The sequence below is a fragment of the Panicum hallii genome, chromosome 4 (genome assembly GCF_002211085.1).
Source record: "Panicum hallii strain FIL2 chromosome 4, PHallii_v3.1, whole genome shotgun sequence".
NCBI classification, from domain to species: domain Eukaryota; kingdom Viridiplantae; phylum Streptophyta; class Magnoliopsida; order Poales; family Poaceae; genus Panicum; species Panicum hallii.
The window spans coordinates 4,659,473-4,674,735 of NC_038045.1; the positions used below are offsets into that span (position 1 = coordinate 4,659,473).

Here is a 15,263-nt window from a genome sequence, read left to right on the forward strand (position 1 = left end):
AATGGATTCTGCTTAAACAATGTACAGAAATCAACTATTCCTAGATATTTTTATATTAATAACCACATACAAAATTCTTGCGCCCCATGCTATGAGACGAAATTATTATTCCACTAGCTATAAGATTTTTTTTTGCGGGGAACACTAGCTGTAAGAAAGATATGGTAAAGAAATGCACTCGGCTCAACTGATGAAAAGATTTGTTGTCTTTATGGAAAACAATTAATATTCACCAATTGCTCTCTCCCACCACTTCCTGAATTAATGCTAAATTAAGATGAAAGAGATGTGAATACAGTAAGTCATGGGGATGGCAAAAATCAATGGTGCATGTGGTTGTTAAATTACGGGGACAGGGACGAGTGAAATGTGTTTGCATGATGCCTCAGCTCGAAAAATGGTTGGGACAGAATACGAAAGTTTAATTTGATCCTGGCTCTAGTTTAATTTAGTTGGTTTCATGGTTGGGCACAGGGACTCACGGGCCATGAGAGTTGGTGAGTGCTGTTTATCTTGTATCCAACCAGTAAAATGTAAAAATAAATATAGGATACTACTTGGCAGAGCGACATCATGGCTCCTCCTCCGCGGGGCTCGTCGCCGGTGGCCGACGCTCCTCGCCGATGACAGTTGGCCAACGAGTCGGTCGCATGGCGGTCAGCGACGCGCATGTACAAGGCGTCGACTTCGTTTTCAACGAGTATTCCTTTGGTACTTTTTTTTAATACTGCTGTAGTCGCAAGTCACATCCAACTCATCCTCGATTCCAAATCTTCGAGTTTCTCCTTGCTAATCCAATCTCTGATGGGACGCCTGTTTCAATATTGGACTGACGGATGTATATTTTAACGATGACATAAATTTGCCAACAGCCCAACAAAAGAAAAAGGATGCAGCAGACACAGCAAACGGACATCCAATTATCATCTACATAGAAACAACTGAAACTCCAGTGTTGTTTAGAGGGTGTGTGAGAGAGGTCTTCACACTTTCGCCAACTTTTGTTAGCCAGATTCACATCTTTGTGGAGTCCTTTTATTCCTACTGTCTGTAAGCGCTGGTAACCCCAGCCCAAACATACAATCTTGCTTTCAATATAAGCTGGGCCGAAATGGTCTTCGGTCTAAAAAAAAACTGAAGCTCAGTGTTTCACTAAGACAGGAAATCTGAATTGCGCATTCCTTGATCATCATCATCGAAATATCTACAGGCAACACCCAATACACCAAATGTCGAAAGTCCAAACCTGTAGAATGGCCAGAGATTTCTCCACTCGGCTACTGCAACTACAACCGAAAACTAGGTGACACCATGGCTGGTAGGTTTCAACATGACGTAACACAATACAGGCGAGACGGAAATGAAGGCACTATATGGGTAAACTGAAACTTCTCTATGGCATAGATAAATCTAGTGCTCTCCCCGGCAAAATTAAAGTAACCGATCCATCAATCTTTCTCTAAAGCCATTTGAAGAGGATGCCTCCATGGGTGGCGAAGAAGGGGGCAAAGACCAGGGACTCGACGGCCATGAGCTTGATGAGGATATTCAGTGAGGGGCCTGAGGTGTCCTTGAGGGGATCACCGATGGTGTCACCGATGACGGCAGCCTTGTGTGGGTCTGAGCCTTTCGGGCCTAGGGTTCTTGCATGCTCAGATGCACCAGCCTGTAAACCATGGAGAGAACAGAAGTTAATCGTCTGGTAAATATGAGTGGTAAGAAACCTGCTGATGACTTATGGTGCTGTTTTCAACATTTTTACCTCAATGTATTTCTTGGCGTTGTCCCAGGCACCTCCAGTGTTGGATGCAGAGATGGCAATCTGAATGGAAACAACATAGTTATGAATGAAATATGGCAAGATATCACGGTTGTGAAGATAGTTACCAAGGAAACAAGTACCAACCTGGACACCAGAAACAAGAGCACCAGCAAGAACTCCAGAGAGGGTCTCAACACCAAACAAGATTCCAACAATAAGAGGGGTGAGCATGACAAGTGCACCAGGGGGGATCATCTCCTTGATGGATGCATCAGTGGAGATCTTGACACATGTTGCATAGTCAGGCTTGGTGGTGCCCTCCATGAGCCCAGGGATGGTGTTGAACTGCCTGCGGACTTCCTCAACCATCTTGAGTGCTGCACTGCCAACACTCTTCATGGTCATTGCTGAGAACCAGTATGGGAGCATGGCACCAACAATCAGTCCAATGAAAACTTTAGGTGTCAAAACATCAACAGTTTGGATCTCAGCACGGCTCACAAAAGCACCAAAGAGGGCAAGAGATACCAAGGCTGCTGAACCAATGGCAAAACCCTACATGCACAAAATCATGACGATGAGAATTTGGTACTTCGAAAATGAAAAGTTTGCCCAACTCTGAAGAGGCACATTTAAACTAACGCTGAGATTGGCATTTACCTTCCCAATGGCAGCAGTAGTGTTTCCAGCAGCATCAAGAGCATCTGTTCTCTCACGGATTCTGTGGCTCATGCCAGCCATTTCAGCAATTCCTCCAGCATTATCACTAATAGGACCATAGGCATCAATGGCAAGGCCAGTAGCAATTGTGCTGAGCATTCCAAGAGCAGCCACAGCAACACCGTACATTGCAGCAAGGCTGAAGCTGAGGAAAATACTGAAAGCAATAGCAAAAATAGGGATAATGACTGATTTGTATCCCAGAGCAAGGCCAAAGATGACATTTGTAGCAGCTCCAGTTCTGCAGGAGTCAGCAACATCCTGCACAGGGCTGCGAAATTTTTTTTCAAGTTGTCAGATGCTTGAAAAACATTCTGCAAATTACATCCGCTATTAAGTATGACCAAAATTGTAAAAGCACCTGTATGCATTGCTCGTGTAATACTCTGTAACAAATCCAATAACTAGTCCAGCCCACAAACCAACAGCCACGCAGAGGAATAATTGCCTACCAAATTAATATCAAAGTGAGGTAATGTATTAAAAAGATTCGGCTCAAAATATGGAAATCCATTTAAGAAATGGCAGTACCAGTTATACACCGTCTTCTGTGCACCAAAATTGAAGATTGTGAATGTATATGGGAGCCCTAGCCAACTGACAAGTGCAATGCCAACAGTCATCACAGCAGTTGAAATTATAAGTTGCTTCTTGAGAGCCGGCTCAATTTCATCTACAGCCTTGATCTCGAAGAAATCGGTTGCGAAAAGAGTCGTTATCAAGCAAGCTATGATACCCACAGAGCTAACGAGGAGTGGGTACAACATAGGAGTGAATTCATGATTGATCCCAAAAGAAGAGATTGAGGCAACAACTAAAGCAGCACATGAAGACTCAGCATAGGAGCCAAAGAGATCCGACCCCATTCCAGCAATATCTCCAACGTTGTCACCAACATTGTCCGCAATAACCTACAAGAAGCAAAAGGAATGCTCATTGTAACATTTCGATACAAATAACCACCAAAATGACACTATCACGATCACTACAAAACTTCAACACAAAGGATTTCATTAAAGCTTTTTAAGATGTGACTCTTAAGAAAGGACTTACGGCTGGGTTTCTTGGATCGTCTTCAGGGATATTCCTTTCAACTTTCCCAACGAGATCAGCACCAACATCAGCAGCTTTGGTGTATATTCCACCACCAACACGGCCAAAAAGAGCCATAGAAGAACCACCAAGACCATAACCAGTGATAGCCTCATAAAGGCCCTCCCAGTCATCACCATAATAAATTCCGAACAAGTTGATTGCAATATAAAGAACAAAAAGGCCACTGGCAGCAAGCAGGAAGCCCATCACAGCACCAGAGCGGAAAGCAGTAATGAATGCCTTTCCGACACCCTTCCTTGCCTCAAGAGTTGTCCTGGCATTTGCATATGTTGCAATCTTCATTCCAAGAAACCCAGAAACAAGTGAGGTGACTGCACCAAGCACAAAGGCAATGGTGCTGAAAAGAGCATTGGCAAGGGCAGGCTTGCACGTCTTGCCCTTGCTGTAGTGGCAAGGCTGACTCTTGGTACTGAACCCCTCAACAGAGCCAAGGAAGACGAAGATCAGGACAGCAAAGATGCCCATGAATAGTCCAACATACTTGTATTCAGTGAAAAGGAAAGAAGTTGCTCCTGTTAAAACAAAGCAATTCCATTTAGAGACAGAAGTGTATACAATTTTACAACATAATTAGAGAATAACTGTTTACTAAAACAAGGCCTAACAATAAGAAAAATGATGACAGAAATATCAAACACTGAAGATTAATCAACATAGCAGTAAAAATTTGCAATAGGATAATGAGCAGTAATTATCCTATCTTCTTGTAGAAGCACATCAGCGTCAAAACGGACAATGAATAATAGCTAAGTGAAAAATAAATGATTCACCATAATCCTTATCTTCTCAAAATCCAATGAAATCAAAGCTTCCTTCCTATTTCACAAGAAAGGGAAGCAAAGCAAGCAGTAATGATACTGAAGTACTAATAGGGTCCACATATAATAGGAAAAGAGCCATAAAAGTTCTTTCTGTGTCTACTATGCTGGTTCGTGTGAAGAAAGACAATGAGCAGTGTGGTGCCACAAAGAAAGCACAACCAGAGCATCCTAATCCTTATTAGAAAGAAATCATGACCGACGACATGGACAGAAGCCAGCCTATATCTACCATGAACCAGCCAGCAATGCAGCGTCCAGCATAGGACAAACCGAATTAGCAGGTACCTTCAGACGGAGACAGTGCTCCAATAATTACCTTACATGAAACACTGTTGTGTGGACCACAAGATCCAGTCCATGTGCGTCATTTCTAGGATTCCTTCCAAGTTCCAAGCTAGGCGGATGTGGTTGAAAACAAACTAATTCCTACCTGTTACAATAATACGAACGCACGGAAAGTTCATTATCTTCTTATCCTACATCGGGCAGCAAGGACCACAGGTGCAGCAACGACTATCTGCCACCTCCAGTAACTCATCCTATCCCCACAGCATGGTCACCGCAGGGATTGTACTGGGACCTCTTAAGAACATAGCACTACCACTTCTATATGAACAACTAACCCCCACCACAAATATCTCACAAAAAAATCTAACGGGGGAGAAAAAAAAATTACTGCTGTTAGGACACACTGGACCAAGGATTATTATAACATGTGTTGGGTAAAGCGGGAACATCAGTAGTTTATTGTTAGATCCAACTTACAACTAGGAGTAATATAACAGTAAATATCTATAACCCAGGCGCACAGCTACAAAGAACGCAGGACGCACGGCAGAAAAAAATACTGAGGACGATGCGACAAACTAACAAACACTAAACACGGAACACAAGCTGATCCAAAGCATAGTTTTAGAGTGAATTGCGTTAGGAACGACTAAAATTGTATTCCCATGCCTAATTGGGACTATGTACTGCAGCAAACTGATCCGCTTCACATGCCTCATATGTAAAGCAATTTTTCAGGCACCACAAGCAAACAAAATAAACCAGAACAGTAGCAAAATTACCACCAAATTCCGAATACATCAACCACTAAACCGCCAGGAGCGCAAGATCTACTGATTAAGCGCCCTCAGATCCCCCAAAATTCAAAAAAAAAAACACGAACACGGGCGCAGGCGCTCAGCCTCACCTTCGGAGATGGCGTTCTGGATCTCGGCGCACTTGACGACGACGTTGTGCTCGTTGAGCCCCTCCTCCTCCTCGATGAGGTACTCGCTGGGGCCGGCGCCGCTCTTCGCGGAGGATCCGTCCCCGCGCCGCGGCTCGGGGGAGAGCTTCACCTTGGAGACCAGCACCCACTGCAGCACCGCGAACGCGATGCCGACGACGGCCGCGACGGGCACCACCACCTGCGTGGCCAGCTCGGGCAGGAACGCCGGCGCGGCCATTGCACCCCGCGGCGGGATCCGGGGAGCGCTAGGGTTCCTCTACCGAGGAGAATCCCGTGCGGGAATTCGCTCGAGCGCACGGGGAGGGAGGGAAGGAGAGGGAGAGGAGAGGAGGAGACGGGCGGTGCGAGGAGTCACCGTTTTATAGGGAGGCGAGGCCACTGGAGGAGCGAGTGCGGGCAGGCGATGAGGATGAGGGTGTTTCGGTAATTTTCGGGAGTTTGGATTCCTGTTTGATACCATTTTCTGGTAAATTTCGTGCTTATCTTGATGCTGGTTTCTTAATTTGATCTTTTTCACTATAAATGTCTTCTCATGATGTATGGCTACGAGAGTGAAAAATTGGTGAAGTGCTGCAATGTTGTAGGATTGGGATTGATCGTGTTCAAAGGGAGGTACAAATGTATAATCTGGACCGGGAATTATTGAAGTCAAGTCATAAACTCATGATATTACTGGGCGTGTTCATACTATCGACTGATAGATTTGTAATGTTTTACTACTTGTTTGCTAATGATGTTTCATGTTTGCATAAAAAACAACAAATTTAAAGCACTTCTTTCGTATTCAAATGTGTTTTTGACGAGCCCTCGGTCCTATTGGAGTTCGTTCCAACGGTTCGGCTGTGTGACTGGTTTGCACGTGGACCAGACTCTCTTGGATTCTCCTCATCTCTATCCATCTACCGGAACCCAGGATAAAAGGTACGTTGGATAAACCCTACGGAATCATTTTTTTTACTAAAAGAGAGTGCTATTTTTTTACCACAAATGTTTCGACATGCTTAGATTGCCTTTGATGAGAGAATTACCACGAATTCAATAAAAGTATTTTTTTTTTATGTTTGCTCCTTGGATATGGATGGATGATTTTGACGCGTCATTAGTACGATATAGAATTCGTAATACTCGTTTAATTAACGCCGTGATCTATAACTGTGTGTGATCTGACTGCCACTAATAAATGGCCAGGTCTAAAATGTGCAGCAAGCAAGCAAGCCAGTGGTGGTAGTAGTATATTTGAACGGTTGCTTAAACGAAAAGGCGATGACTCATCACTTACTCATGTTATTAGTCAATGCCAAACCTACTTGGCTGAGCTCATCCATCTCGTTTCCAAACTACCAAGTAACACAACTGATTTTATGAGCTGTTTGGTACGTACAAATTTCATTGTTAAGAAAAAGGACACTGGAAATGGTGGAGCTCACAAATATTATCAATGTTCCTGCAAATTTACTTTTCTTTTTCTTTTTCAAAGACTACAAATTTTGTTGGAACTAATAACGGAGTCTAACAAATTTATTGAAAGACTGCAATTAGGTTTCAGTACAAAATTACGAATTCTGGTGCCTACTTTCTTTTCTTAATTTAAAGTTACACGCTCCTCCAAAAGTATAGGATGGCCGTTTACTGTTGAAATAAGTATTCAGTTTTACAATTAAATACTGCTACAATAACCTAATGCTAATATTTTGCTCGTGAGCAACTCTATCTCTAAAAGCCTAGTATATTATATTTCCCCAAGTTCACTACTGCTACTACGGCTCAGCTCAACAACTCTGCTTTTGGTGAAGACGAAACGGTAGGAACAGGAGGCAAATGACGTGGCAGCAAACGCCCATCCGTTTCATGGGGTAGCGTGTGGCCACGTACGTCGCCTGATCCCCTCCTCTCTCTTCCCTCGGCCGCGGGTTACCCACCGCACAGGTTACCCCACGCGCAAGGCCCCAAGGCCATCCGACGTGGAGGCCTGGTACGGGTGGGTGCGGCGGAACCTCGCGTAGAACGGCAGCAGCGCCGCCGACGTAGCAGTTCGGAAATGGATACTAGGATTACTAGCTCTGCGGCTGTCTGCTGGCCTGGCGCTGACGTGGAGCAATCAGTCCCCGGCCTCCCGGCCCGGGTGAAGGCGGCGGCTTTGGCTCGGAATGCTCGGCTCCACGTCAGCTCCGTTGCGTCTGGGCAAGCAAAGCCTCAAGCCCTCGACAACTCAACTTTCTAGAACAATGCTATGCTGCTGCTACTAATTATTGCGCCTAATTTTTTTATAAAAAAAATGTGCTATATTCAAATATGAGTCGGTGCGAGGAACACTCCTTCTAAACGCACCCTTGGAATAAATTAAATGCGGAGGTGCTCGAATATGATTTTTAAAAGATTGTGGAGAAGTGCTCGTAAAAAGGAATTGCAGCGTCTATAAAAAAAATGTTGCGGGAATCATGATACTTTGCCTCCTTAATCAACGCACACACGGAAGAGAGAGGTGAAAGACGAAGCATCCATGGTACGGTATCTATAAGGTGAGCCGGCAGAGCGAATTCCACATGGCACTCCACTCCTCAATGATTCAGTCCATCAGGTTCACTTTGGCAAAAGTCACTTGCTGCCGCAACACCAAGATAAGGAGTGCACATATTATATAATTAGCTTGCGCATATAATTGATAAACTAATTAACTTGTCTTAGATTTTGTACACTCCTAATTAGAAAAACGAAGGGAGTAATTAAGCCCAAGTGCTGGGAGCATGCATGGTCCTGGCTAGCCTGCTAGTGGCTAACAACCTTGCTCCATGATTGCATTGGCATGCATTCACCAAATGCCCTTTGGAAATCTACATCTAGCTCCCTGCACGTGTATCGATCGTTGTTGTTGTACTACATTATTTGGACTTTCCATAGGCATAAAAAAATAAATAAATGTCGGTGCTATTTATAAAATGCATATTTTTTTAATTTCTTGTTAATTTATGGTTTATATTTTGGATTTCTCATGCAGCCCAGACAGGCCATGGGAGTGGACTTGAGCTGGATTTGGAGATCTTACAGGAGCAGAACAGCAATGGCTAAGTCAGAGGAGAGCAAAAAAAAAAATCATGCCAGCTCAAATATACTAATAATACTACTATTACTACACAGTGCATGTGCTCTATGTTCAGTGAAGAGCATGCAGCTGCAGCCTGACGGACTAGCTGCAGGAGGATTACTTAAAAAATACTAGTAGTAGTAGGATTAATCAGCTGGCGGTTGTCGAGTAGTAGTAGTGTGAGCAGATGGGAGGATATAATCACATGGTGGTGAGGAGTTAATTATTCTGCAAAGGCTGCTGTTGGTTTGTTGGTTTGGGGGAGACATCAGTTGCATCACTGCAATAGCAACAGCTGCCCTAACAATTGGTAGATCCAGGTCCAGAATTTGTAGCTAGCACATGTTTTGTGTTAAAATTTTGTGAATCTACCATGCTAATTCATCTTCCAAAACCAACATTTACATATATAGTCTTTACCATGTAAATACCACTTATTTAATTTCCACTATGTACTGTGATTAGTTTTGCGATCAAAGCCAAAACGACAAGAAAACATAACTGTAGGAGATCTTGTCTGCAACGTTTTATGTATTAGTCGTTTTAAAATAGAACTTTTTGTGATGTGGATCTGTAACATGCATGCATGAGTGCATTCTCATGGCAGTTGGCATTGAGCTGTAAGTTGCAGTTTCACGGATCTGAACCGAATGCGACCTGATGGCGCCTTCAAAACAATTCATAGTCCTAAAAAAAAAATCTGTAGTGCAGCTGTGCAAAAAGGTAGCACGACTGGTTTCACAATGAATACACACCTGGAAGAGGGTAGTTGGGTCAAGGAATGGGATCAGGAAGATCCGGCCTGTACATGGGAGCATATGCTTGTGAGATACTAGTTAGCAGTTAGATGTTTGATGTTCCATCGCATGATTTAACACGAAGTAAATTCTGGTACTACATGATAGAATCAGTTATGGAGAAAGCATCCTGCTCAGGTTTGTCTACAGATGATCTGTCACACCCACATAGCCATGGATGGACGGTAGGCAGATCTCTCTCACACGCATGACCAGCATGTAAGGTAGTCTGGTTCAGATTTTTTTTCTCTCTCAGTGAATTGAGGTTTGTTTATTTGATTAATTTATTAATCATGTTTTGTCTTGATGATAATGGCAGGTGAGGCACTTGACAGTGACGCCATGCCAGTGCTCTGTAGATTCATGGGAGCATCATATTGCCATGCACCGGGGTGCGGTGCCGACACTTTCTTCTCTACAAGGAGGAATAAATAAAGAAACAATGGGGGAAATACAGAACATCAGTTTGGTCAGATTTGGAACGAGACCTACCTGCAATAATCCATGGTTAACACGGCAGGCTATTAAATCACTAGACGGCTTCCATCAATCCTGGTTGGACATCTTGGATCTGAAATGGAGGTGCCCTAGAAGAGAGAAGACAAGCTATCCGTGCTGTTGCTTCTGTGTCTATGTAACTAGAGAGAAGGTGCCAATGTAACTGACATGTTCTTGGTTGTTGGCATAAAGATAGAAACACCAGTAGGTAGTTTTATGCTGTGCACACTGCACACTGCACAGCAAGTGGCCTGAAGCAACTGTTGGTACAGCTCAAACACCGCTTTCTCTATTTATCGATCACCTTCCTTTCCTATCTATGTCACAGCATTTACTACTGCAAGTGGGCTTTCTTTCCCTACATTATTACGATCCTTTTCTCAAGAATATATTCCAGCAAAAAAGAAATTGGGACGCGAAAAAGGAGAGGAAAAGAAATGCCAAATTGTAGATTCGGCTTGCTTGGGACGCCATCGAAGACGACGATGATATCCCGCTTGTGCTAGCTAGCTAGCACGGACCACCATGACAGGCATCATGGTGAATTGGTGATGGTCCCAAGCACCATGGCTCCTCTGATCTCAAAACTCGAACGAAAGGAGGAGAATTTTCGCCCTCGGAGAACAACCAGCTTGGGAAGACAACGCCAGGAGGCAAATGGCGTATGATTCTGTGGATGCAGCAGGTCCCTGTCAAGCTCCCAAGGTGCAATCTGGTTCAGGCATTGGCCGGCTTCCTTGGCGTCTCTTATCTCCTTCAAGCCATGGGAGAACACAAATTTCCATGGCTGTGAGCCTGTGACTTGCTAGTGTGACCGGATGTTGTGAGATAGTGCATAGATTGTACTCTAGCCGAGCATGTTCTGTGGCCTTGTCTGGTTGTTGCCAGATGTCAAATTAAGCAGGATTTTTTCTCTGATATTCACTTCTTTTTTTCCCCTGATAGTCACTTCTTTTTTTCACTTCCTTTCCATCAGGTTTCACTTTAGCAGGGAAGTAAATTCAAGTGTTTTAGGGAATAATTTTTTTTTTGGCCAAGGTTTACCCTAGAATATGTCAGTACTGTCGACCAGATATTTTTTTAAATCATAGTTGAAACTCACTTAACAATTTCGTTGAAAGTTCAAAGGATTGCATGAAGCGATTGATTGTGTCGGCATCATAAGAGTTCTTTATTATGTATATACTTCGCGAACTCTTGCTTACTCATAGAAAGGCTAATGAAGAAATGTACTAAGCATCAGCTACATCACTAGGAAAGATCTGGAAGGATGACCACGCACGTTTCTGATAAAATAAAGTGCTAAAAGAGATGTGAACGTCTGAATTCACACAACCAAGTTCACTCCTGCATGGTCATTTTCAGCTGCCAGGAGACGCACAAGTCTACGTAGTTCAGTAGTTGGTGACAACCCCCCTCCCTCTTATCTCTAGAAGAGATGTACACATGTTCTAGTCATCTTGGAAGTATCAAGAACCACTAATGCCAAGACACGGTATGCAGAAGTTCTAAAAAACAAAGGAACCGATGCCTGTACGTTGCTTTAGCGCATAACCAATCTTCAAACTGCTATGGATTAGGATAGGCACCGTTGTCTTTCCATGCTAATCTTGATGCTCCATGCGTATTCATGACTTTACACAAGGAGAAATGGACCCTTGTCAAAAACCCAAGACTTTTGAACAATGGTAGAGTTCGTCTACTTTCTTTGGCAGATCACAATCTATCAGTGGAGCCAAGTCCATTACTCAAAAGGGCTAAAGCTTAAATCTTACTAAAAAGGGCACGATGGGTCATGGGCTCAATAAGATAAGTACAGCAAAGACATATCCTCAAGACTGTTCAGTTGAATTCCATATCTATTTGCCCTGAGATAGGAACCTGATTATAATTGTAACACAAGTTGGCAATCCTATTTTGACCAAAACAGAAGAATGGGCAAGCCATTGTCCATCCGGTGAGGTCTCTGACGCACCACTACACCACAGCTCAAAAACAATAATGTCTTACAGCTGTGGTCGATGACTAGGTGAGGCGTCAAAGATTCAGCTGATTCAAACAAAACGTATATTTTCAACAAAATAACTCAACCTGCCGGGTATATGTTAATGTACTGCATGACTAGTTCAGCTAGAGGTTTCAGAAGGTTCTACATCACAGATAAATTACAGCTTAAAATACAGTAAAAATAGGGGAAAGAATTTCCACATCCCCAGGAAATCACTCTTAGCGACGTGTGAAGCACTTTAGTACAGCTCTTCATCACATTATCGACTAGACAGACCCCTTTGCGTTATCCCCATATTCTACTTCTAGCCCTGCGCTCTGGCTAGCAAGCTTGAGAATGAAACAGGGTTGTTCCTCATTTGTTCTTGAGCTTGCTTCATCTCCTCAGGATCTTCAACCACAAAGAGTAAAGTCAGTTAGCCACATATAAACACTAGCATTTTTGAGGCATCAGCAAGAAAGTTATTGAATTAAAACACAACTGTACTTTCAGTATTAACAAAAACCAAAAATATCCACACAAAAAAAATTTTGACAAGGGCTAACCAATCTACAAGCTCTCTAGAGGGCATCATGAAGCCTACAAATGATTAGAAAATGCTAGTGTTGCCAACTTATAGTGTTAAAATGAAACAGACAAGACAATGTAAAACTGTATAGGTAGCAGATAATTAAGTAAAGGAACATAAATTGTTTAACAGGCATAAAAAAATAGTTTTGAATAAAGGAAATCATGACCAAAAATTATTTCATATTACTTCATCAGGACTAAAATTATAACCATAAATCCAGAAGAGCGACAGTCTCAACTAGATCAAAAAATTATCCAGTGCACAAAGCTCAATAAATACAACCACAGTCTACTATATTATATAATGCACCTCTAAACTATTAAGAGAACACTGCTCTTCTAAGCTGCCATGTGCTAGTTTCTTAGCATATAGTGTAATATACTAAATATTGAAAGGTTGTCCAATTCATGGGTGTAAAAGGGTTGAAACTTACCTATGTTCTCCATCATCTTGGGCATCACGAAGACCATTAGGACCATAAAACCGACCATCAACCCCATGGGACTCTTCAGAAGTGACATAACGGAGAAAGGCTCCCTCACCTTAAAAGGTTGAAAAGGAAAACAATTATGAAGGTTGTTTTCGTGAGATACTTGACAAAATCAATAAGTGAAGAAACATATTTAGGAAAAAAAAAGATAGCAATAGATACCTCATAGTACTGCTCTTCCTTCAGAGGTTCCAGCACAAGCTCATTTAGAACTCTTCTGGTTTCAGTCAATGCTGCTTGAATATAGCCAGGATTCCTTGCACTGATGTCTACTCGAACCTATCATGCAACAGAATAGGGAGTAAATTTCTGAAGCTCATTTTTGCTCACCTTATCCAAAAAAATCAAGTAATAAGTACTTACAGGGGAAAAGAAGTAACCGATTGAGGAAACTTCAATCAAATGAGTTCCAGCTGGCACATTGTGGCTTAAGTATATATGGTCAAGAAGCAACAATAAGCAATATAGTATGCTAAGCTAACACTGCACTAAGAATATGTACACAGAAAGATTTACACAAGAGCAGACAAGAAACTAGCGGCATGCATTTGATGACAGGCTGAGAGCTACAATTTCTTTGCTTAGCAGGCTACTATTCTATTGTATTTTTTCCTCAAAACAAAGTAACAACCTGAAAAGGTATGGTAACCAGAGACACAGTGTAATAGGTGATTTAGCGTTCATCAGAGTTTCAAGATAAAGCTGAAACTTGTGGATTCACATATTTTGTAGGATACAAAGCAAAGTAGCCATCTGGCCTGGCAAATGTAACCCTCTGACCACCATTAAGTATCACTTTTGTGTTTGATGTCTTAGCTGGAAGACCAAAGCCCTTCGCATTCGCACCTATAGCCATAGCAAATAAATAACATCAGACAACAGACAAATAGCAGTGAGGTAATTACGAGCTTTCAGCTTGAAACTTTTAGGCTCCAAACGTGGCTCAAGGAGCAGTAACAATCCAGATAATAAATCCAACGCTCAGATTTCCATAATTCAATATTTAGGCAAAACTACTCGGAGGGGGACAACACACAACAGGTTAGAAAAGGAAACATTACATAAAACCAATGTTAAATGTGTTAATTTTGGACTACTTCTGGTAAGTCTGGTAGAAAAATATTGGTTCAAACGTCATGGCAACACATTCATGAAACAAAGAAACTAGCTTGGGGTAGGGGCAGCATGGTAGAGACTCAACAGAAATATATCAGAATGCCTACACTTATTTCATGCGACTTCTCATAAACCATGGTGGCACAGTATCAATCTAGAATAAAAGTGAGATCTCATCTCTAGTTCATTCGGTTATTGAAATGATGTAGCAAAAATCAACTTCTGAAACAGATTGCACATTTGGCAACTCCTTAATTTTGGACACAACACACCTTAATTCAGTTATTCCAAACAACAGATTGCAGGAATAGCAGTATAGCACACACTCTTCCACAATTAAGGATTGCGCTTAGGTTTGTAAGCTATAACCTTAGCTAAAACTTGCCCATTCCCGTCGAAGCTATTGCCAATAGATCCCAAACTGTTGTGGACGCTTGACTAATGTTTCAATGCCAAGGTTTAGACAAGTAACGTAACGTGAATGAACTATGAAGCACAGCAAGCTACATAGTGATCTAGGAATATAAATTCCAACAGATCGGACCCCCTAAATATAACAGCGGACGCATCTAATTTGCCACTGAGCTACGGTCATACGACCCCTGAACGCTACAAACCTAGCAACAACTCAAATACGCATCCGGAAGAATTGGATAGGAGCTGGATCACTTACCATCGATCTTGATGCGGCCGGCGATCGTGTACCCCTCGCCAGATCTAGAACCACCAGAAACAAGAGTCAAATCGGGAGAACTGTCAGCAAAGCATCCGGCCGATCGGATCATGGAGGAAACGAGAGGAGGCAAGGGCAGCGGGGCACCTACCCAGCCGCGGCAGCGGTGCCGAGGCAAGCCAACACGACGGCGACGAGGAGGAGGAGGAGGAGGAGGTGACCGTGGGGGGCAAAGGAAGCGGCCATCTTCGCCGTGGTCGTCGTTGCTCGCCGCGGTCGCGGAAGGCCGAAAGAGAAGGTGAGAGGAGAGGCTCGTCGCGGCCTTCGGCTCGGTTTGGTGGTCTCGGCGTGGGCTTCGAGGACACGGCGAAT

At 43.0% G+C, this 15,263-nt stretch overlaps 2 protein-coding genes and 1 long non-coding RNA gene across 3 annotated transcripts; all 3 read right to left on the reverse strand.

The window, feature by feature from the left end:
- Positions 1-1,147: 1,147 nt before the first annotated feature.
- Positions 1,148-5,981, reverse strand: LOC112890035 (pyrophosphate-energized vacuolar membrane proton pump-like). Its single transcript, XM_025956860.1, has 8 exons — positions 5,615-5,981; positions 3,536-4,110; positions 3,014-3,393; positions 2,844-2,930; positions 2,423-2,753; positions 1,907-2,317; positions 1,763-1,822; positions 1,148-1,666 (listed from the first exon to the last, which is right to left on the reverse strand). The coding sequence occupies exons 1-8, from the start codon at positions 5,871-5,873 to the stop codon at positions 1,460-1,462; spliced, it is 2,310 nt and encodes a 769-aa protein (XP_025812645.1). The 5' UTR covers positions 5,874-5,981; the 3' UTR covers positions 1,148-1,459.
- Positions 5,982-9,608: 3,627 nt separating this feature from the next.
- On the reverse strand, positions 9,609-11,089 carry LOC112890036. The gene is made up of 2 exons (XR_003228246.1): positions 10,028-11,089; positions 9,609-9,950 (listed from the first exon to the last, which is right to left on the reverse strand). It is a non-coding gene; the product is annotated as an uncharacterized LOC112890036 (long non-coding RNA).
- Positions 11,090-12,077: 988 nt separating this feature from the next.
- On the reverse strand, positions 12,078-15,223 carry LOC112888436 (ER membrane protein complex subunit 7 homolog). Its single transcript, XM_025954648.1, has 7 exons — positions 15,043-15,223; positions 14,892-14,935; positions 13,840-13,948; positions 13,466-13,529; positions 13,265-13,381; positions 13,046-13,154; positions 12,078-12,431 (listed from the first exon to the last, which is right to left on the reverse strand). The coding sequence occupies exons 1-7, from the start codon at positions 15,135-15,137 to the stop codon at positions 12,346-12,348; spliced, it is 624 nt and encodes a 207-aa protein (XP_025810433.1). The 5' UTR covers positions 15,138-15,223; the 3' UTR covers positions 12,078-12,345.
- Between the last annotated feature and the right edge of the window lie 40 nt (positions 15,224-15,263).

Excerpts from the sequence above, each read along its gene's own strand:
- LOC112888436 (XM_025954648.1), bottom strand. The coding sequence starts at position 15,137 with ATGGCCGCTTCCTTTGCCCCCCACGGTCACCTCCTCCTCCTCCTCCTC. Across the intron at positions 14,936-15,042 it reads GGCACCGCTGCCGCGGCTGG|ATCTGGCGAGGGGTACACGA; the intron begins GTAGGTGCCCCG and ends TGGTGGTTCTAG. Across the intron at positions 13,949-14,891 it reads CGGCCGCATCAAGATCGATG|GTGCGAATGCGAAGGGCTTT; the intron begins GTAAGTGATCCA and ends CTATGGCTATAG.
- LOC112890035 (XM_025956860.1), bottom strand. The coding sequence starts at position 5,873 with ATGGCCGCGCCGGCGTTCCTGCCCGAGCTGGCCACGCAGGTGGTGGTG. Across the intron at positions 2,931-3,013 it reads CAGAAGACGGTGTATAACTG|GCAATTATTCCTCTGCGTGG; the intron begins GTACTGCCATTT and ends TTAATTTGGTAG. Across the intron at positions 2,318-2,422 it reads CTACTGCTGCCATTGGGAAG|GGTTTTGCCATTGGTTCAGC; the intron begins GTAAATGCCAAT and ends TTGTGCATGTAG.